Source organism: Osmia bicornis, chromosome 1 (genome assembly GCF_907164935.1).
Source record: "Osmia bicornis bicornis chromosome 1, iOsmBic2.1, whole genome shotgun sequence".
NCBI lineage: Eukaryota > Metazoa > Arthropoda > Insecta > Hymenoptera > Megachilidae > Osmia > Osmia bicornis.
This window is the reverse complement of record NC_060216.1, coordinates 7,834,752-7,857,339: the sequence shown is the minus strand read 5'-3', so window position 1 is coordinate 7,857,339 and position 22,588 is coordinate 7,834,752. Positions and strand designations below refer to the sequence as shown.

At 36.8% G+C, this 22,588-nt stretch overlaps 5 protein-coding genes and 2 long non-coding RNA genes across 14 annotated transcripts in view; 3 read left to right on the top strand and 4 right to left on the bottom strand.

Annotated features, from left to right (window-relative positions):
- LOC114875439 overlaps nt 1-1,845 on the bottom strand; it is a 43,100-nt gene extending 41,255 nt beyond the window's left edge. Inside the window, exons 1-2 of the mRNA XM_029185708.2 lie at nt 1,828-1,845; nt 747-1,013 (exon numbers count right to left, since the gene is read on the bottom strand). Coding sequence (XP_029041541.2) covers nt 747-1,013; nt 1,828-1,845 — 285 coding nt within the window. The remainder of the gene's footprint in view (nt 1-746; nt 1,014-1,827) is intronic.
- Nucleotides 916-7,821, bottom strand: LOC114875465. 2 transcript variants are annotated; one of them, XR_006829567.1, is made up of 6 exons: nt 5,480-7,821; nt 4,947-5,106; nt 3,514-4,749; nt 3,282-3,319; nt 1,937-2,011; nt 916-1,861 (listed from the first exon to the last, which is right to left on the bottom strand). XR_006829567.1 is itself a non-coding variant. In XM_029185773.2 (3 exons), the coding sequence occupies exons 1-3, from the start codon at nt 5,649-5,651 to the stop codon at nt 4,347-4,349; spliced, it is 735 nt and encodes a 244-aa protein (XP_029041606.1). In that variant the 5' UTR covers nt 5,652-7,821; the 3' UTR covers nt 3,378-4,346. The 2 variants fall into 2 exon arrangements, 1 of the variants encoding a protein (XP_029041606.1); XM_029185773.2 differs by lacking the exons at nt 916-1,861; nt 1,937-2,011; nt 3,282-3,319 and having other exon boundaries at nt 3,378-4,749.
- Nucleotides 7,822-7,976: 155 nt separating this feature from the next.
- LOC114875466 (sodium/calcium exchanger regulatory protein 1) lies at nt 7,977-11,290 on the top strand. 2 transcript variants are annotated; one of them, XM_029185774.2, is made up of 3 exons: nt 7,977-8,185; nt 9,977-10,248; nt 10,793-11,290. In XM_029185774.2, exons 1-3 carry the CDS (start codon nt 8,107-8,109, stop codon nt 10,844-10,846), a joined length of 405 nt encoding a protein of 134 aa, XP_029041607.1. In that variant the 5' UTR covers nt 7,977-8,106; the 3' UTR covers nt 10,847-11,290. The 2 variants fall into 2 exon arrangements, with proteins under 2 accessions (XP_029041607.1, XP_029041608.1); XM_029185775.2 differs by lacking the exon at nt 7,977-8,185 and adding an exon at nt 9,630-9,784.
- Nucleotides 11,291-11,323: 33 nt separating this feature from the next.
- LOC114875464 (cell cycle checkpoint protein RAD1-like) lies at nt 11,324-13,229 on the bottom strand. 5 transcript variants are annotated; one of them, XM_029185770.2, is made up of 7 exons: nt 13,049-13,229; nt 12,752-12,983; nt 12,440-12,684; nt 12,137-12,361; nt 11,869-12,063; nt 11,504-11,779; nt 11,324-11,417 (listed from the first exon to the last, which is right to left on the bottom strand). In XM_029185770.2, exons 3-7 carry the CDS (start codon nt 12,530-12,532, stop codon nt 11,388-11,390), a joined length of 819 nt encoding a protein of 272 aa, XP_029041603.2. In that variant the 5' UTR covers nt 12,533-12,684; nt 12,752-12,983; nt 13,049-13,229; the 3' UTR covers nt 11,324-11,387. The 5 variants fall into 5 exon arrangements, with proteins under 5 accessions (XP_029041603.2, XP_046142443.1, XP_046142446.1 ...); XM_046286487.1 differs by having other exon boundaries at nt 11,324-11,779; nt 13,049-13,224; XM_046286490.1 differs by having other exon boundaries at nt 11,324-11,779; nt 12,440-12,631; nt 13,049-13,224.
- Nucleotides 13,230-13,373: 144 nt separating this feature from the next.
- On the top strand, nt 13,374-16,699 carry LOC114875463. 2 transcript variants are annotated; one of them, XM_029185766.2, is made up of 5 exons: nt 13,374-13,534; nt 13,619-16,008; nt 16,091-16,186; nt 16,255-16,345; nt 16,422-16,699. In XM_029185766.2, exons 1-5 carry the CDS (start codon nt 13,480-13,482, stop codon nt 16,562-16,564), a joined length of 2,775 nt encoding a protein of 924 aa, XP_029041599.2. In that variant the 5' UTR covers nt 13,374-13,479; the 3' UTR covers nt 16,565-16,699. The 2 variants fall into 2 exon arrangements, with proteins under 2 accessions (XP_029041599.2, XP_029041600.2); XM_029185767.2 differs by having other exon boundaries at nt 13,375-13,534; nt 13,619-16,002.
- A 396-nt stretch (nt 16,700-17,095) lies between these two features.
- Nucleotides 17,096-18,144, top strand: LOC114875467. The gene is made up of 3 exons (XR_003789251.2): nt 17,096-17,208; nt 17,485-17,532; nt 17,889-18,144. It is a non-coding gene; the product is annotated as an uncharacterized LOC114875467 (long non-coding RNA).
- A 203-nt stretch (nt 18,145-18,347) lies between these two features.
- LOC123987974 lies at nt 18,348-18,811 on the bottom strand. Its single transcript, XR_006829568.1, has 2 exons — nt 18,714-18,811; nt 18,348-18,467 (listed from the first exon to the last, which is right to left on the bottom strand). It is a non-coding gene; the product is annotated as an uncharacterized LOC123987974 (long non-coding RNA).
- Between the last annotated feature and the right edge of the window lie 3,777 nt (nt 18,812-22,588).

The following is a 22,588-nucleotide window of genomic DNA, read 5'->3' as shown; positions in this document are numbered from 1 at the left end:
AGTTCTATTGCTCTCATTTATAACCTACCCATTTATTGTTCTAACTCTGTTCGAGATATCTTTATACGCCAAATCGTTTCTACGAATTTTCTTTTCCTAATGCACCTCCGCGGAATGCAATGAAATCTCACAATACCGAGGAATTTCACGGAATTCCATTTTCAATGAAAAACTTTCTATGTAAGTGAAATTCTTTTACTTGATACGTTAAACTATGAACACGTTTCGTTTTCAGATTATTCCATAAATATAGTAATGCATGTTTGAAAGTACATTAAAGCGTGCAAAAGATATGTAAACTACACACTACGTAAAAAAGAACAAAATAAAGTGCTCAGAGCACGTAAAATATGCAAAATATTCGAATTATGATAATACTTCAATTCGCTTCGAGGGAGAAAATATTTTGTATAAACATGTTTGCACAACTCATTACGCGTAGAGTAATTGTAATTCAGATTTGAAATTTGCATACTATTGCATGTTTATTTTTATTTTCAAAAATAACTAATGTTCCAATGAAAACGGATTTCGACCATGAAAAAGGATTTCACAGCTCGCCACTGATAATACATATTGCAATCTGCCAAATAATTTTCTGTAACTAATCAAAGACACAAGGAAATCGGAGACAGTTCACCAACAACTTTACCCGATAGAGTCGGCGAAGGAAGTGTGTCAATAGAGAATAAGGCCAAAGACGGAGAGAAAGTGAAAAGGTAAAGCGAAGAAAAACGAGCACTCACCATTAGTAACTTGACTTTGTTAACCAAAGGGGATGTCGTAAGGAACTTGTTGACGGCCGTCAATATTTTCCCTTCCAACGTGGCAGCGTTTCCGGCGTCTCGTCCTTGCGAACATCCGGGCCCGATGTCCGCTTCTCCGGGGCTGGGCAACAACCCCCGGCAGTCTCGCGGGAAATCGCTCTTCTTCAGTCTCCTCGCGGGCCCTCGTGGCTCTTCCTCCCTTTCTGATGTCGTTCCCTCAACGATCACGCTACGCGTCTTCTCCTTCTATCCGCATCAAATGCGATTACCTAATTTTATTCCAGTGATCCCTTAGGGCATCCGTTATCATGGGACAATCGATTGTTTATCCTTCGGCCCGTGGACACGGCCGGAATAACAAATGAATTTCTCTGATCTAAGAATCCCGTTTTATCAACGCTGCGAATGCTTCTCTGGGTTTAGAAATATCTATGGATTAATCGTCGTATTTACTTTGTAACAAAGACAAAATGAAAAATCCGGGAAACGAGACTCGAGAATGCAGGTACTGGTTCAATGGTACAGGATGATCTTGTCTTTTGTCTTTTTTTTTTAAATTAAAAACAAATCGTTGGAATCGAGAATGCCTGTTACTCGATTTTTCGTCGAACAAGCTTTGTCTCGATACCGTCAGTTTACAAGTTAAAAGGTGTAAGGAATCGTTAGTGTCGAAGGGTCCTTAGGGTCCCGGCGGTGCCGCGATCTCGACATGGACTGAAGTCCGGAGCGGGCCGATGGATGCTGCGAGTTGCTCCACAGGCAGAAGAACGCGCGCGCGAGTGAAAGCCGCGCGTGCCGACGAGGGAAAGAGACAGAACAGGAGAAGAGGGGAACCTGGTGAACGAGCGAGGGTAAGAGAAACGGCTAAGAGAGAGGGGTTGATACGTAGAGATCGAGAGAGAGAGGGGGATGAGGTGGATGGTGTCTATTGAGGGTGGGAGTGAATTGGAGGGAAAAGAGGGTTCACCGAGGGTAGAGTTTCAACAAACGCCACTAGTTGCTGGTAACCCTTGTATGTTTACGCGCCTGATGTTCCAGACCGGTTGCCGATTATCCTTACCAACGGGGGTTGATGCATCTTTCTTTCTTTTTACCTGAATCAAAAATCATTGAATTAGTTTTGATACTTTCAGGAGAGTCAAGGGTATTTTTATTAACACGTTGATTACTATGTTATTTGTGTAGGGATTCTTGTATTTCCATAGGGATCCATCAGCCACGTCATGAACAATTCTTCCACATACCTAATTAAAAACTTGAATTAAGTACTTGAATCGTATTCTGAATAATTACAATCATAACGTGTCTTGCTACGTACGTCCATTTTCAATTTATCAGTAAAAATACAAGTGAATCGAAACTAAAATAATTTATTTTCGTGTTATTATACGAATATACTGTGAGATATTCTTTGTTATCAACAGCACAGATATCTGCTGTTTGCTCGTCTCTTTTGTCTGTCATTCACTTTGAGAATCAAAAATTGTACGAAAAATAAACGAGACAATGGTGTGCAAAAACGATGCACCTCTATTGTTTCGACATTTGATCGTAAATGCTCGATAACAAAGGAAACGTTGACGGGTGACGAGATTTCTTGCGGGTTCGTTATGTTTCACCATAAAATGAAATCGTCCGAATATTTTGGATCAAAGGTGTCCGTGATGTTTTTGCGATTTACATATATGGAAAATCAATGGTAATTTGTATTTAAATGCGTGGAAAATGGATCAGGGGCAGTAGCTAATTGGTATACGCATCGGTTAATAATGCGCAATTCAAAAATAGAAATTCAATTTACTCGGTACATTCGGGTGAAAATTTCATTCGAAGTTGATTTACAACAACAGTTGCGGTGAACCACAGTTTTTTACATTTCCGAATCTCTAAACCGATATTTGCCATTGTGCAATCGTTGCAACAACGACGCGAATACTTCGTATTTGGTGCTATGAATCTCTCTCCATCATCTTTGTTCATTTTACTAAAACTACAACATCGTGAATTTGGATTCTGGGTAGAACTCATTATCTGTTATAATTAGATGTCTCGCGTGAATACTGTTTTATGCCGTGCTACAACGAAACGTCACGTACGAGAGGATACGAGAGAAGATAATTAAATCCAGTTTGCGTTACGGTAAAAATAAAGTGACAAACGAGATAACATCCGGGCAAGTACATGCTTCGTTCTGATTCCATGGTACAGCGTTACTTCCTGTACGCATTCGAGATTAGGAACAAGTGTTTTAATAAAAAACAAAAATAGAATAACGATTTAAGTTAAACACGACTTGTGTTGACTATATTTAAACGTTTAACTCATTCTTGCATAGAAAAACATGCACCCGCTTGAAAATAAAGATCACGAACAGTCGACGGCGTCGACTACTACAGTAGAAATAACCATGCGTAGTCGGACACGCTATAATTGTTCTTATTCAGAATGAGATTGTTTCAATTTTTAATTAAAGTTTTCCCTTTTTTACCTCGGGGAATTATTAATGTTACTTACAATTTTCTTTCGTTTCTTTTTCCTCTATTTATACTGAACTGAAATTTTATAATACAAACGATTATCGTATCATGATGTTTGTTAATAATTTTATTTCAAACAATCCATGAATACAAAACAAGTAAATAATTAGAAATACTAGTGTAAGTAGAATAATAATTAAGTATGAAATTAAGTAGACATGTTACATCTTAAGTTTCTAAATTAAGTACTTACATACATTCTTAATTACCTTGTATCATACAGAAAGCGGAAACTTCAAAAGTAAGGTACCAGTGCTGCCACCTGCCTACACATCCCTAAACGCAAACGAATCTTGTATCGACCAAAAGTAACATTACTGATAATATAATTTTTATATAATTATTCACAGCAATTTCATGCTTGCTTCTGTTGGACACGTATCAATAAAATATTACCATTTATATTCCAAGTTATGAAAATACATATACACGTAAAACACGACTATATCACGCTTCCTATTAACACAGTAACATCAACTTGTTAAAAATCCTATTTCTGTATCTGCATTCATTGAAAGTAGTATCCTCGCTCAATATCACAGGTATAGGTACTCAAAGTTGCAATTGTTGAACACGTTGATTGCCATAGTAGAAGCAGCCATGCTGGGTACGACGTACCATCATAAGAAATGCTAAGGATATTAATCCTCGAATGGCGGAGCAGGACACAATAATGCCTCGATTAAAAGGCATAAATTTTCTAATCACTATTGCAACTTTGCATCATGATTTCTTGGTTCATAGTTTTAATGACTACCGTGGCCATCAACCTGTCAAGTCGTTAAATCACCGTGGAAGGCTACCTCTGAAAAGTTCTGAAACATTATCGCGTTTACGACGTAAACAAATCCGCAGTCCACGGTATTATTAGCAATCCTGAAGATTAACTCGGCCGAAGTGCGGTTGACTTCTGTACACCAAAGAGAAAACAAAAATATGTGAAACACGTCTCATTTCGACACACGTCGTATCTTTTTTTCGTGATAACGTCTTTCGTTTACGAATTAACGCTTAAACTCGAGTCCAGAGAAGTATAAAATGATCATTGCTTGTTGTCCGGTGGACGTAGCGCCAGGGCCAGGACTTGTTGCATCTGTATCCTGACGTCCAATTTCTTCTCTTCCGGTACTTGCCGAATGATCGGCAACAAGGAGAGCAGAAACATTTTGTCGTAGTCGTCCTCGTCGTACGTAACTCGTTGGCTGCTATGCGACGACAAGATATCGTGAATTTCATTATCGAACGACGTGAACGACGTCTCGCAAAGCTGCTTTGGATAACGGGGGTACATTTTATAGGAGGCACCCGGTTGAAGGTACTCCCTGCCCGTCGTTATGGAGGGAGCGGCGTGTGCCAATGGTACGTCGTATTCTTCGATCACAGGATTGTCAACTTCACCCTCGCTTTCTTCGGATTTGCAATTATTTAACGTTGCTCCTACGTTTCTGTAATGTATAGTAATAACAAACATAGGGGTGGGTCTGGGTGGATGAGCAATCTTCCTTAGATAATAAACCCTTTCATTATTATGGGCAACTACAGTCGTCCATTGTGAAACGTTTACATTTCAAAATAGGAAAATTCCAATGTCAATTAATATTATCAATGGCCATGCTCATAGAATACTGGATTTTGTACCAACCGTTTATTCTCCACAGTGGGCATCAGAAACAACAGCTGATCGAAATACATGTATTTCTTTCGTTTTCGACCAGCTGGTCCTAATTTCTGCGACTTCTGAAGTTTCAGCTCTTTCATGAAATAATCTCGAATATTTCTCCATTTACCCCGTAAATTTTTCTCTGAAAATTATGGGGACAGATGAACGATCGATAAACAACTACGTTTTTGATTAGAATAGAAGCTCGAATGCGTTGATGCAGAAGGGTGGTTCTATCTATGGATCTTGAGGAAGAATTAACTCCGGATGCAAAGGGGTTGAAAGGAAAGGGGTTTTAGAACGGTGATATTTGAGTCTCATTTTTCCGTTCGAGGATTATATAAGCGAATAATCGATCATATTTCATTTTCATAATCGTTCGAAGGAAGGAAAGAGAAAAAATATTGAACTAATTTGAAACGACCGCAGGTACGGTCGCGGCTGGTTGTACCAGGGTCGAACAAGTGCGAGTGCAGGAATCCGGATCGATCGATCGCAAGAGGCTGTGTGTATACCTTCTACGTTTCTCTCCTCGTCCGTCAAGCGCGCCCAATTCGGTACCATCACCTGGCAGACCTCGTCCCACGCGGTCATCTTGGCGTTACGGTCGTTGTACTCGCTACGATTCACATCGTAAATCGCCGGTCGTTTCTCGATTTCTTCGATAAACTTTTCCGTATCGAACATGTTGCACCGTTCGAAAATTAAAACAACCCTCAATACCCTTTTACCCCTTTTAATTCTTCTTCTTCAGTCTTTCAACAAATACGATGTACGCGTGACGAAGAAGAGACAATCGGAGTGATTTAAATCCGAATAGCTAGGGGATGATGGTGGCTCGGTCAAAGAGTCCGATTGTTTTCCAACTGTCGACCAAGATAGGCGGGTATCGATTCAGATTAATCCGAGCGTGCAGAGAAACGCAAGGAGAGCCAAGCAATGTTCCCGGTCAACGAATAACGAAATCCGTGAAACGCAAAAACATCGGTCGAGATATAACGTTGAAAATACGGAGGACGGTGAAAGAAGAATTAAAAAAATGATCGTGGACGGAACGTTTTCCTCGCAAGCGATTCGATCGTACTTGCTACGCCGTCCCCGGCGGCTTGCGCGTCACTGCGGAGAAACCGTTGTACGGCCAGCTTGGTTTGGCATCATGGCGGTAGGCTGGCGTGCGGTTGCGGTTGCGGAGCGGAATCTATGCCGCTGCTATGCCGCAGTGTTGCCAAATCTACAACGGCAAGAGAGCTGAAAGACGACGGAACCGGCGCGCGGGCACGCGGCGGATCGCCTCCTTTTCCTCTTCGCCTATGTATGTGTGGCGCGACACGTCCTTGTTGGACGGCAGGTCGTCGCCGCATTTTCAATGCGGTGATACAGGCGCGCGTCGACCGCGCCGGATTTATAATAACGTCGCCGAGAAACCGGTGATCGGTTGAAACCGGTTGTAGGAGGTATTCCGATAACCGCGCGCGAACAAACGCGTGGCTCGCTTTCGCTATAAATAGAACGATCGGTGAAATAATGCAAATTAAACTTTGAAATTGTGCACTTTCCCTCTGTATGTACAGGTGGTTCTCAAAATCTTTCATTTAATCGTGATTCGAAATCACGAGCCCATCGTATTCTGTAGACGCAAGGAACAACAAGAGACCGCGTTGCGTTGTCTCGTGATCGGTGCGCGGAATTCGCAACAGTTTTAACGTTGCCAGACGCAGGAGGTTCGCAAATACGTCGAACGCGGCGCGTTGCTACGTGATCGTAGACACCGTGTTCAGCGGGAATGAACCGCGGACACACCGCGGCCACGTCGCGTTTCCAACCGTGCCGTTATCGACCATGCCAGCCTGTTTGGCAAACGCAGCGTAATCGACGCCGGCACGATGTAACGTTATACTCCATGATCTACAGATACTCGCCTGGCGATTTGAACAAACAAAACAAAGAGATTGATCGTAATTGTTTCGTAATGCACCGAGAGTCGTATACGTTGCGTTCCTATGCAACAGTAAATGTAAACTTTACTCGGTCACGATTCTTCGTGATTCACCTCTTTTAGCTTCGATCGAGTTTATTCAAATTGTATCATGAACAATTGTATTCGCAGTTGAACCGTAAAATATGGCGACTAGAAGCGTCGTGCGCAGCCTGACACACTGCTGCTCCAATAAAGGCGCATATCGGCAGGGTCAGGTGAATACTTGCGCATGACCGACCCGTCGTGTCATATAGTTTTTGTCTATAAAATAATTGACAACGATTACCGGCACGAGTAATTCTGTCCAACAATTATATGATCGCCTGTCAATACTACGTACACGAACCAAGAAAAATATATTACAAAACGCTGGACATAGAAAGCGAAGAAAGATATCCTCTCCGGTTAAAAATAAAAGACACGAGTTCAGTAAGTATCGTAACAAGCATATCGGTGCATACAACAACCGGTAAGTTATTCGATACATCCATGATACTCCAAAACGAAGAGGGCGAACATCGCTAATTCTTCTGTCATGCCACCAACGTTCAGTGGCGGTCCATCATATACGTATAAAAAGGCGAACGTAAAAATGATCCCAGCGGAAGCAGGAAACAGAAGAAAGGGAAAACAGTTTAGCAACTACGTGTAATATGAAGAAAAAAGGAAAAAAGAAAAAATTGAAGACACACGCACGGTGAAAGAACGACGGGACACCGACTCTGCGTAGCAGCTGCAAATTTGCCGGGTGGGAGATCACACAAACGTCCAAGCAAAACGAGCGGGGAGAAACGGTGGTTTTCAAATAGAAGATGAAAAAGAACGAGAGAAAAGCGAAACGAGAAAGAGAGGTCGACAGAGGGAAAGGCGAAAAGAGGGTGAACGAAAAAGAGCGAGATGAAATAACAGGGACAAATGAAGGTGGGAGGGAGAGAGAGTGAGGGAGAAAGAACTGTAGGAGAGAGGTGTGTACTCAGTTGAGAACGTACAGCCAGTATACCTTTAACACTGTTCATCCTCCCGGATCCTAGTCAGTCTAGACCCGGCGACAATACAGTGAACATCGGTCCATTGCTCCAATTTCACCGTTAGACATCGAGGGACGTCTTTTCGAAATATATTCTCAGTCACGTGCTCCAATTCAAGGAATTTCGATCGATCGTCATGCCGGCCGAACAGTACCTTGGAAAACGGTACAAGCTGTTCAGCAGCGAGAATTTCGACGAATTCATGAAGGCACTCGGTACGTATGATTTAATAGTATACGTTCTTTGGAGCGTGTTCCGATGATAGCACATCCGTCGCGTTCTAACGAGGATTCTTCGTGTAATGCCGAATTAATCTCACGCGACGATGGGTAACATAGGAGAAATTACTGCAACGAGAGTTATCGCCAACGCCCGGCAAATTCACCGCAGCCAAACTGATACGAAGATCATCGAGCGATAACATATCCTTCTTAGATACGAAAGATATATTAATGTAAATTGGTTATTAAACAGTGATTGTTCCTGGAGGTGACGAATAAAACATGAAATTCTAATTAGTAATTTAACAGTTACTGAAATAATCGATAGACATATTTTGCAATCTCTAATAAGTCGAACGTTAAATTTATCTGCTATGGAAATAGTACGTGTTGACTATGAGATTAGAGGAAGATAAGAGATGATACAAATATTTTGATTGAACGAAGCGAATCTAGGGGACATGGAGCGCGTTTAACGATTACAATTTCACCGTTACTGGGAAATTAAATCGAAACCACGATCGAACGGTCTCGTTTCTGATATTAGGGGTTGGAAATGTATTGTAATGATAAATAAGATAATCAATTTTAATATGTTGAACTATGGCTCCGGTGGTCGTGCAACGACCTGACCTCACGCTTAATTCCCGCCATGTGCTACAGACAGAGTACGATTGTACTCCAATTTAGCACTTGAATTAATTTACCGGCAAGATTAATAAATCGCAATTGTCAGTCGAATCGTACTAATGTATGGTACTTATAGAGTTGACTTAATAAAAATACATTGACCGGTTTGCCTGATAAAACCGCGGTACAGTCTCGAACAGAAAGAGGTGTAAGAGTTGTTTTTCATCGGCGTTCATTATCACACGAAAATGAATAAAAGTGCTAATTTATTCTAATCAAAACTTTCAACGCGAGATACGTTATTACATTAGTGCGAAAACAACATTAATTACTTTTTTCTTCAATCAAGATAGATTACACTGTGCACCGATGCTCAGAAATACGCGTGTCGCGAAGTTGCGATGATATTTCATATCTTACAATCACTTCTGAGAAAAAAACCTAAGGATACGTGGTAATTCTCGCATAATTTACGTACATAATGTAGTTATGACAATATTAACCATTCAAAGATACTTGTAAAGACAAAAAATTACTATACAAATCAGATGAATATAGATATCAAGATAAAAAAATAAAAGATGTAAGCGGGAGCAAAAACAGCAGAAAATGTACGGCTTAACTAACGCGTAATGATCACTTTCAGTTATATAGGCTGTAAACAAAAATATTAGCACAAAATCGGGGATAGCACTGTAACAGATCAAAGTTCAAAGTTTACATTCCTTTTTGTATTATAATTAACGGGAACTCGAGTTTCTGTATAACTGATAAGCAGCTCACGGCAATGTCATTATTCGCAATATAAGATGCGATAACAAACTCATCGCTGTTCAGTCCTTGGTTTACTTCCATCGGTTAAACGTGACGCTCGAATCATTTCAAACATGTTGTCGAATCTATTGGGAAAACGTTATAAACTTCAATCCAGTGAGAATTTCGACGAATACATGAAAAATTTGGGTAAAAAAAATTATTCATTGTTTAACGACAAATACGAAATGGATATTTAAATGTTTCGAGTCGAGGTGTTTAGTGGATTTGTAATTTGCAAAAATTTGTGGTTTTCGTTCGAAGAAACTATTCAACGTGGAACAAATTTAATCTATTCTATTAATTCTATAGATTTCTAAACGGCGCTTCCTTCACTTTCAGGCGTAGGCTTAATGACGCGTAAAATGGGCAGCAGCGTAAGTCCTGTGGTTGAATTGACGGAGAACAATGGACTTTACACGTTAAAAACGACCAGTCCATTCAAGAACTCCGAAATAAAATTCAAGCTGGGCGAAGAATTCGACGAAGAAACGCCGGACGGCAGGAAGGTGAAGAGCGTCTGTACTCTGGATGGAAATAAACTCATTCAAATACAAAAAGGGGACAAACAAACCACGATCGAAAGAGAATTCACACCGGCTGAAATGAAAGCGGTATGTATGATCTTGAAATAAAAAACAAAGTAGATAAATAAAGAAAAAAAAAAGAAAAGAAGATGTAATCGCTAAATTTAGCTGTACGAAGTTTATCATCAACCTTTGTACCTTGGTTATTTATTTATCACCTTTCTGCTCGGTAAATGGTAACAACCATAGTAATGACTTGCAAGATAATAAATTAATTACGTAATTTTGTTCGTTAAAGAATTAGAAGTTTAGCAGTTCAATTGAATTACGTTCCAAGTAATGAAACTTCTGTAGGGTTGAACGACACAATGAAAGATAACGGGGCAAATGTCTAATGATAATAACAATGACTTTGTCATTGGTCAAAAGGTCCGCCAATTACCGCATGCTACCCGTATTCGTGACTTGAACAATTTAATAAAAAGTTCAATAATGGAATTAGTGATAATCGTTTCGAAACCTTGAATGGAGATTGAAATAAAAAAAGATATGGCGCGTAAGCCCCTCCTACGATAAAATTATAAGCTATTGTATATAAATAACTAACTGAAGTATCTTTCTTGTGTTGCAGATCATGAAAGTTGACGATATTGTATGCACGAGAGTGTACAAAGTTCAGGAATAAAAGTATCATTTGAAGAAACACTGTTCTTCAGCGTCAACGAATTACAAGTTGGCTGAAGTGTTGAAAAAATGTTCTGAAGAATCGAAACACGATACATTTGATAAATGTAAAGAAAAAATTAAAAGATGTAAACACACAATGATACGCACAATCGTGTAAACGTTAATAATATTATTTTCAAGAGAAAACATGTGCACGCAATACTTGAAAACACGTATCGTCGTGTATTCGTACGTTAAAAATTATTATATAATGTTTCCGAAAATTTATATATTTTTTACGCATCGTTAGATATAGTTTATATATTTGCTTTCATTAATATTATATCCACGATTGGATATGTTAAACGAGTTCATAAGAGATACGAATAATTTGGAATGGCAGAGTTTGTATGAAAGTATTTTTCTTATATAAACGCAATAAAAGTTACAAAAATGAATACAACGAATTGGAATCATTACTTACAACAGAAAAAAGTAGTATTGTAAAAAATTGTATTGTTACTTATAATCCTATCAATATTCCATTATTTACTATGAAATTATTCATTTTCATCTATCACAGGTGAAATCTGAAAAGATATTTTTATATTTTTATGTATTATCTTCATGCATACCTAGTTATTTATATTAAACATAAACATAAATGGTTTCTTACATAGTACTCTACGTAACAAGTATGCCCTTCATCAGTTTTTACCATGTACTGAAAACATAGTAGTCCACATGTATCTGTTCTTAAAGAAACTTTATTAGCGTATTGTAGTGCCTTCATAGCTGGCTTAATATGCGACAGTCTGTAACTTGACATAGCTGTTGAAGTACATTGAAAGTTATCTATTAACTCTCCATCATGTGGCAATTCAATATGACAAATTCCAGCTATACCAGCTGTACTAATACGAAAAAAAGGTGGAGATGGTGACAGAAATAACTGTAATATTACAGAAATGTAGAAATATAAAATTTCGAAAATGTAGAAATATAAAATTTCGAAAATGTATATGCGAAATTATGTTCTACCTCCATCAAGTCACTAGTTGGATCAAGTTCAGATAATATATCTTTTAATAATTCAGTTTGTAGAACTACTTTATTTAGAACATTTTCTGGTTCAAGATGAAAATCTAACAACTCATCTGGATCTTGAGTTTTTAAAGAACAATCTGTTATAACACCATTTTCTTCTATAAGTATACTCACTGGATGTCCAATACCCTATCATTAAATATTCTTATTGTTACTAATTCTGTTTGTATGATCCGTGCAGTATAATCTAGTTTGTATATACTTTATAAAAAAGCTGTAAGGCCACAGAACTTCCGTGAGTATTTATGTTGCTCCAAAACATGCAAAGGCACTCTACCAATACATTTAAATTTATTCTAAAAATTATATCTTCCTTTAAGTTAAATACTTCAAATGCATTGACTGGAATATAAGCACTAGCTTGCATACATTTCGCATCTTCTACTGTTAATTTTAAACCATTTTCAGTTCCAAAACATGTAGCACTCTGAACAGAATGGAACATTTATACATCAATTAGTTTTCAATCTTATATAAAGTAGAATAAAAATTCTTATTATTATACCTCCTTAAAATTAATTGCCTTTAACAATTGAACTACAGTTCTAAGGTTTCCTAGTTTTGCTACTAAACTATAATTTTCTAGATCAGGGTACATATTGCTTGTATGAAACCTGATATAGCAACAAACTCTGAAATTGTTTCTCTGTTATATATTGATAAGATAATTTCTCTTTTGTAATTGCTGCTAACCAAGCTGCTAAAACATGTTTACAAGTAAACAAAGACCTATCATTTAACACTTGACATCTGTAAGATTAATGTTTAATAATAACTTGATTATAATAATCCCTAAAAGGAATTTAAAGCCTTATACCTAAATGAAGCACAAGTACAATAATTTATATCAGGAAAGAAAATATATGGTACTCCTGATAATCCTTTAACTTGTACTAAATATCTAGCATTATTTCTGCTACTATGCGGTGCTACTCCAGCTGTTTCAGATGGGAAAATATGAGTTACACGTTCTTGTTCATATAAATCTAATGCTCTTTCAAGTATATCACCAAAAATATTATATAGATTTAATAGTACACTGTCTAAAACTAAAATTACCAATTGTTACATACACAATTGTCATTAGTAATTGCAAAATATTCCAAATACATACATTTCCCTTCTTTCTCATAACTTTCAGATGTTTCTTTCAATACATTATTTACAAATTCTATATACTTTTCATCATATATATTAGGTGCTGAAGTATTTGTTTCTGTCTGCTGATTCAAATTCATGAAAGCTATTTCAAATATCACTTTACGTTATACTTGAAGTATAAAAACAACATACATACAATATCAAATTTAGGTTACAAGCATTTGAATTTCTTCTCGTACCAATATAACGAATAAATTAGTTACTATTACTTACTATATTGAATATTGTTTGGTACATTGGTTCCACTGAAAATTCAAAATAGATTGAGAATAGTGAATTCAACGTATCCAACGGACGCTACAGAAGTTTATATACAATTTTGAAAACATTCAACGAATGATTAAGTATCGTTAAGCATAAATAAGATTTAAATACGCTAATAAAATGAACCAACGTCGAAGACGTGCTGAGAATTTTACAGATTCATTAAACAGTTTCCGTAAGTATATCGTAGTTTATGCAAGTATTAGTTTATTAAGTTTGACTATTTTCCATTAACAGTAAAATGATATATTTTTCATAGAAAACATAACTGAATTAGAGAGCACTTCCAATACACTTTATTCAATATCTCAGGATAGTTTGGATGAACTTAAAAGTGTAAGTAACCATACATCCAATGATGCTATCCGTAGTGCTAAACATTCCATTATCTTATCTGGTAATTCTGCAAAGGATCTTTATCAGCAAGACTCGTCTAATTCATCTACAATATTATATCGATCAACTCGATCTGAGCCAGATTTAAATAAACGTATTAATTCATCTGAAACTAAACAATTATGCAACAAAGTGGATGATTACAAAGAGAATAATAATCCTCAGTATGCATTAAAAGACAAAAAATTAAAAAATGATGTCATGTCTAAACAGTTAACTAATACACCAATATCACATGATAGAACTGAAACTAATATAATGAATGAAAATTCAAAAAGAGATACTAATCATAATATTCATAATAAGTCTGAAATTACAACTATAGAGCACAATGTACTTAAATCAGTATTAGATTCACAACTCAGTTTCAATTGTACAAATGAAAACACACTGATTTGTGACAAAAATTTGGAATGTGAACTTGAAAATGATGAAGTAAAGAAATTTGAAACTATACTCTGTTCCTTAGATAATCAACTCAATCAAATGAAAGAAACATCAAAAACACAGGTTTTAAAACGTTTGTCCAACAAGTTCATGAATTCACCACAAAATTTTACCGAAAAATTATTGACTATTATTGAAGAATCTATTATCAATAATGATAATGATAAATGTGATACATCTGCATTAAATTTAAGTAGATTAACAATGGAATTTAGAAAGATGTGCAAATTTCTTGAAGATGAATCTGCCCCTGAATGGGTTGCATCTCCACCTCCCCTATCCATATACTTAAAAGAAGCTCTGAAAAGCCCTTCAAATAATAAATCCGATCATATCAAAACTTCTAAAATGGAAACAACATTAAGTTCACCTTTAACTGTGTCTACACCTATTACACCTATATCTGGTATAGATGTAATGAGAAAACGATTTTTCAATAAAATATCAAAAAATAATTTTAATGGAAGTGCTGACAGTGTAGTTAATATATCAGACAATGAATCTAGTACATCTTTTGAACGTTTGGAGGCTCAATGTGGAAGATTGTATCCAGAAGAAGTAGAATGTTCTAAACCTTTACATAGAAGTTTATCAGTACCTTCTCTATTAAATATGAATAAAATTAAACAAATATGTGAAAAGCAAATGGCTTCACTAAATGTTTCTGATTCTATTGATCAACATCACAAAGAAAATATAATTTTTAGTTCCCCCAATTTACTTGATAGATGTCAAAGTTCGCTTAAAAAACGAGAATTTTATTGCCCTGATTTACAACAAGAAACATACAACAGATTAAAAAATTTTCAGCATGATAAGTTATCATACTCTAAAAAAAAATCTAAAAAAATTAGTGAGAAATCTGATATCAGTGAAGTGCAAGTTGATAAAACTACAAGTGGTTACATAATAGTTGATCCAGATGAATTAGAAAAAACACTACTACAAGATATTGCAGAAAAAAGAAAAAGATGTCTTGATACAGCAAGGCTTATTACAGAAATTAATGCAGATCCTGAAGTAATAGAAGCACAAAAATCATTACGTATGTCTCCTATGTTTGTTGATGATAATGAATCGTATTCGCTGATTAATGATGAAGCTAAATTTCTGAAAACTTTAATGTCTTGTAAAGACTATCAAACATATCTGGAAAAACAAAAACCTTTTTTTAAGTTGTTCCAAAATTCAAATCCTTGTACTCCTGATAGTACCCTAAAAGATAATAAAAGCCCTGATTTAAAATACAAAACTCCAGATTCAAAGGAGAATTTTAATACAAAGAAATCAAGTACAAAAGGATTTACTTTAAGTACAAATCTGAAATCTTGTAGCCCATATAAGTCACCATTATCAAAGCAAAAGGGTAAAGAAAAGGAGGAAAAAAAAGAGAATATAAAACCAAGACTGTTTGTTACACCAGGAAATACCCCTCCAAGCACAAATTGTAAAAGAAAGAAAACATATTTCCCCTCAATGGCTAGCTCTCAAAGAAATACAACAAGGAACCATATCTTGAAGAGTCCTCATGCAGAAGGATTGTATAGATTGAATTATAACACTATAATTTCACCAGTGGGTATGTATATCAGAGGTACAGATATGCAGCTTATAAAAAATGTAAGAGCAAAAACGGATGATTTATTGCTTACACCTTTAAAAAAAAATGTCAAAGCAACTTCAAACAAAAATCTAAAGCAAAGTACTCCCTTAAAAGACAGAAATGAAATATGTGAAAAACCAACACTCAGAATTAATGTATCTCCGAAATTAGGAACGAACTATGTATACAAACCAGAGGTAAATGTAAATATTTATTTAATTTAAGCAATATTTCATCAAATTAATTAAACCTTTAATATTAAAATTTTATTTACAACCTTTTAAGGCAATTGGAACAAGTGCGCCAGAAAATGATAGTACCCCCAAAAATCATTTTGTACTCCCTAAGGTTTCATACAAACTTCCTTTGCAAGTTAAAACAGTAAGTGTTCTTACATACATATTTTCCTGATTTTAGAAGAAATTATTCATTTTCACATTCTTTTTTAGATAAAAGAAAACAAGAAATCTCCTAAACCAGGCACTCGGGTCAAAAAATTGCTGGAATCTGCACAAAGCAAAGTTGTGATCCGTCACAAAGGTATTCAATTAATTATATAAATATCTAAGCACATCTATTGTTACAATATAAATATACAAACAGAAAATATTTTCAGCGCGGGTTAATTCAGTTCAAAAACAACAAACTACTACACAGGATGGAGTATATGAAATCCATTATGAACCAGAGGATGAATCTGTACACATTGAACAGGCAGCTAATAAAACAAATTTCATTTGCAGACGAAAAAATGTTTAATTGATATTTGAGTATTTGCAATAAGTTAAATGTTTTATATTTTTATTGAAAGTAATGAGGATTGTTTACTAAAAGAGCAATATTGATAAATAAAAAGGGCAATGTTGATAAATAAAGCTTTTATCATTTTGGTTACTTTTGTGTTCAGAGAAAAACTCATAACAAAATCCACATCTTTTACTTCCCGTTACATACATCGTACATAAACAAAAATACTTTATTAACCGTACTTTCTAATAAACTCCAAAAAAAGTTTGTAAAGAAATATAGTTATTCAATCAGTCATAACGTGAATCACCGGGTCATTTGTTTGCCGTAAACTTCTAGAATCGGCTGGACGCTATTGTGTTGGAATATCTACATTCTACATTCTTATCTCTCACTGTTGTGTAACGTGCAACCATTGGATACGTGCTGCTTTTCTTGCTTTGCGCATGGCACGTAGAATAAACGTTGCACACGCCGTTTAGTGGCTTGTGCATAACTGGTACTGGTGGTAGGGGATAATCAATAAATTCGAAGGAGCGCAACGGAGCTAAGTAATCGTCGAGCTTTCGCTGTACTCAGAAGTCTACCTACGAAGTTCAATCAACTACTAACGAAAATGCCGGGACCAAAGTGTGGAAGTGATAAATGCTGCGGTGGTAAGAATTAACAGTGATTCTTAGAAAATTGCATGACTATGAGGAATATGAATTTCCAACTAAATTATTCTTACAATTTATTAATAAGAAATTCCTAACCGACAGAAAAATTTTCTTAAAATTCCTATGTTATACGGTCGTTGTTATTAATCTATGCAGGACTTAATGAAATAATTTAGTCACTAAGAAGAGATCCGTTTACCTATATTTACCATTAAATAATGAAAATTTTGAGTTTTATCTAATCAGACGTTTTTAAATATTTTGTTATTTCAGAAAAATGCCAAGACTGCAAGTGTGGAGACAAGTGCAAGTGTAGCGAAGGTAACAGTTTTTTAATGAAAATTAATTATGAAAATATTGTTTTTTCTTGTACGTGTCAAGATTAATTTTACATTTTAAACCGACAATACCGACAATACGTTCATGAACGTAGCCATACTGCTTTACTCTAACTGTATTTGACTTTTTTTTTGAAACTGGAGCAATGACCGTTCAGCTATGGCTGTCAGTGATAAGTTTATTGTATAATTTTCTAAAAAAATGAAAATGAAAATGAAAATGATTTCTATCGTTTTATAGATTGCTAATGTTTTTATAAGTATAAATAACCTCTTTTTTTATAACGAATATAATGTTTGTTGTATATGATATAAAAATGATTCAATTTCCTTTTACAGACAAATGTTGCTGCAAATCTGGCGGACAATGCTCTTGCAAATCCTGTAGCTGCTAAACTCGACTCAGGCTATCAATAAAATGATGAGCATCGCTAAAAACGGATGTTGCAACGAACATTAGCCGCCATTATCCACTTAGGCGCCCTTTACTATCATTATTAAACCATGGCGAACTATATTCAAGCATTTTAAACTATTACAAGTTATAGTATTATATGAAGAGTATTTAATAAAGATGATAGAATTCTAACGAAAATCATGCGTAAACATTTTTACGATCATGTATGATTTTTTATAACTAAAGTGTTCGTTCATTATATTACCTTCCTTCTAAAAGTTTACGTTTTTAATTAGGAAGCTACTTAATCTCTATAGCAAAGAAGTGATTATTATATTGCTATCAAATAAATGAATTTGAAAATAATTATAGGTGTTATAATTTTAAATTGATATGTACTCACTTTGAAAATAATACCGCCAACACCATTTTGTAACGAACAACACAACTAAAGGAAGAGGAACAGGATTTGTGCTGTTAGTACCGGAAGTCCACCGCTAGATGGTTAAGCATTTCTTGACCTGTCGAATTCAACTTTTTATAATGGATGTTATTATTCAAGTAGCACTATGATCATAAAACACTCTACTTGCATTAATAAAACATTAAAGTCGCTTATTTTTTAAATAAACATAATTTGTTATTGCATTAACGTCGATATGCGCCACGGGATGGCGCAAGCGATACCATTTTCAAAGCGCACGGTTGTAGAAAATTAAAGAAATAAAAAACGATGCTTATGCAGTATTCCCAATTACTTAAATTACCTTTTTTATAGCAGCATAGTATTCTCTCTTAGACTAACGTTCTGTTTACTTTAAACTAATGAATAATTGTTGTTTTAACCGTTGATTTTATCACCTACGTTCAGACCACTACGACTTACCGTATAACACTGAGTTCGTTAGTTTTGGCGATGTTCACAGAGGGAGCCAAAGCGTTAGCTGTTCAGTTTCAACCGTGTATTTAAAGATCCCGCGTCACGTTAACAATCACGGCTATGAAATTGAATTAATCACGTAATTTAGTTCGATTTTTCATTATATATTTCATTTTGTGATTCTGTAGTGCTAGTATATTCTAGTTCTTGAAGAATATTTAAAGTGGCTGTTATTTATTTCAATCTACTCGTCGCATTTTGACACAAGGAGGTTCGTTTACCAAAATGGCTACAACAAGTGAGTTAAAATGCTTTTAAATTAAATCTCTTATAGTACCATGTCACATACAACGTCAATCATTCTCTTTCATACGTATCATCGAAATATCGCGTCTTCTTCGAGCACTAAGTTAATTATTCAGTATTTGAAAATACATCGCGAAAGAACTGCGTAGTCCAGTTCCCTTCAAGTTAATCGAAAATTCATCAGAAGGATTTGTCATTCGCATTAAATATCGAGCAAAGTGCATTTGGTTCCCTGTGTTTACACAGACAATGTTGATACTTGCCGTTTCGTAGAACAGAGAGAATGATTGAGTTCGTTGGTTACAAACAGAGTTTACATGCCTCTGTGCTGTTCAACCAATGAGAATTCAATTGATCGATCTCTTGCCAATCCTCGGAAGTACGTTTACGAAAATGCTATTCGATTCAAAGATGTTCAATTACGCGAATCGTTTACTGGTTTAAGGAATCAAATTATCTTTCGCGTTAAAACATCGTAATACTTAATCTCAATATTTAACGCCCATTTGGATCTTCAAATTTAGATGTTTTCCCGAATGATTCATATCTCTTGTTCGATTACGGTTGATTCTAAACTCGAATGATCTGGTCGATAATGATTTTCGATGCCAGGATCGAGGTGAAACAACGATGCTGCCGTACGAGGCGGTCACGAATCAACGGCGTTCCTTTAATTGATAACCCGATTAATTATGCATTCGGACTTTGAGCGCAACACCAGTTCGCCAGTTCAAACAAGGGTGGCAAGTCGTTCGGAATGCGGCATGCAAAGTGCCGGCATTGCGTGTAGGACGGCTGTGAGCTAACGCTTTTGTTAAAAGCGCTTAAATTTATAATGACCAGCATTATCAAACGTCGCGATCAAAAGGTATCAGGGCCAAATTAAAGGATACGCGGAGTGTAATGCTCGATTGCAAGTTGGTTCGTTGAAAACAAATGAAACAAATTATTAATCTGGTCTATCGTTCAAACAGTTAATTGAATTACAAAAGAAATTTTTGTTATCAGTAACTTTGACGTGCATTCTTAATAAAGTCGTATAACTTACTAGGAAGTAGAGGAACAGGAACACGCTTTCTTTCTCTCGTTTCAAGCGTTATACGAAAGAAAAAAAGGAATTATAGCTCACGAAGGCCTATAAACGCGAAGCGTAAGAAAAGCGACGAGCAACGAGGGGCTAGCAACTTTCAGCTCGTGAACGGGAAAGGTTCAGACCGTTAACGACACCCTGCGCGGCTTTAAAAACTAATATTTCCATCATTGTTAGTTTTTACGACGTGGCGAGTAACGTAGTCTCCTGTCGTTCGTTTAAACGAAGAATTACGCTGCACCGTTGAACTCGTTCGTACTTATTAATTCACAATTAAAGAAAAATAAATGGATATAAAACCTTAGTTTCAGTTTTATAGGTATTGCAGTCATTTACAAGTTAGACGAAGGTATAATTTTCTGTATACAGCGATCATACATAGAATGTCTAACATTTTCTTATACTTACTTATTTTGATGCGTTTAAATATTTGTCAGTGTTCGCTGCTCTTTCGCGTTTCTTGTAACCTAAGCTCGAAGCAGTCCTCGGGAGAGACGGTGGTGTAAGACTTGAAGCTTGAAGGTGAGATCGTTAGCGCGAGGAGTGTGACTTGGCATTGTGTCTTGGAGTACGTCTTAAGTGTTAGTTTATTGTTACCCGCTAGCCGGTGGGCAGGTTGCTCTTTCATATTTAAGTTGGTCCATTAGTCCTCACTCGCGTTTATGTTTCGGAATGCTGTGAAACCTTTTGTCGAGTCGCCTGAAAATTCGCCAACTACTGTACACCCGATAGACTTAATATTTTTAGTAAAATTAGAGAACGCGATGAAATTTATCCTGACTATTATTCGATCCAGGAAAGGTTGTTTTCTTCGAAATCAAGGTCCTTAACAGAAGGAAAAGGTAATTTTACCGACCGAGGACACGCGGTAGGCGGGCTCATTAAACTTTTCGCCGTTTCATCCTTCGAAGGAATCGTGTCGAGAGCAACGGCTCCCGCGGGAACACCGGTGCGGCTCGATTATACCGACCGCCAAGAGGGAATCTAGAGGGAAGGATTATACGGTAGAGTAGAAGAAGGGTTAAAATAGTCCTCTTCCCGTCGCGGTACGAGAATTGGAATGCTTTCGAAAGGGGTCTCGTGACGAGTTCAAGAAAGAAGAGAAACTCTTTTGTCCTCATCGAGACGCCTTCTTTCTTCCTGTGTTTTCGCGTTCGTCGTTGAAGTCCAGCGGGTCCAATCGGACGAAATTAATGTCTCGATGTTGTTGGCAGAAGTTAGCCGAGAAACTCGTGACGCGGCTGGTATACTGTTACGGGAAAGAGGAAAAATAGCAAACTATCAGGGTGTAGAGTTATAAGTTTCCATCTTAGTATAGCTTTTCTTGCTCGCTTGTCGCCCCGTGTTTCTTCGTTAATGTAATTGACCGGCGGTGAAAGCGTCGATCTGGCAAGTAGTAGATGATACATGAGACCCAGCATGCTCGGTTTCCCCTGGCCGATGTCGCGTCCAAGTTACTCGTCCGATTTATCGAATCGACGGTAAGGTGATACGATAGACGTATCGAATTATACACGAACAGAACGGCGAGGATGCATTGAATTCCAACCGCAGTCTTGAATCGCTTATTCTCTGATTACTCGTCCCTCGCTGCGGTAGATCGTGCTTCGTCGCGTATGAAAAATTATTTTTGTCGACACTTTGTCGTTTTTATAAATTTAACTGTAGAGATAAATATCGAAAGTGTATCGTTGCCGTGATTAAAGTGTCTGTCGCGAACGTTTTCTCGTGTTCTTCCATTGGCGGAGAATAAACCGAAGAGTCGCGGTCGTTACCATAAATTCTTAATCCGAATCGGCGGTAAAACTGAAAGTTAACTAAGTTCGGTAACATTAGCCGTAACAATGCTCGCCAGTAAGTTCTTACGGTAACGATGCTGTAACGACGGTTTCCGGACCGTGGCAATTTCTCGCGATAAAGTCACCGATGGGACCCACAAGAATTAAACTTGCTCAAGGGCTGCTGGGTTTGCCGATGCTGCAACCACCCTGGGCATTGGGATTAAAATTTTACGGTTATCGTTCTCTACGTCGGGTTATCGTTTCTACAAAAATCTAGTAGAAAATTTATTTATCTAGCGTTGATTCCTTCTTTAAAATGTTGTACTTTGTACGGGTTATCGATGAAAACGAGAAAAACTGATTATCGGTCGTAGTCGGTCGTAAAGAAATCAGGATCCGATGATTCCATAGACGATTTTCCCGAATTCCTGTGTAACGTGCTATTACGCCCGGGGAAATTCGAATTGAAGCAGATTACCTGGCGGAAATTAGTCAAAACTAACAAAAGCCTCGCCGACCCCGTGGCATTCAGCGGTCGCAATCGCGGCTGGATCGCGATCCGCAATTCCGCAAATGGGGCGGTTC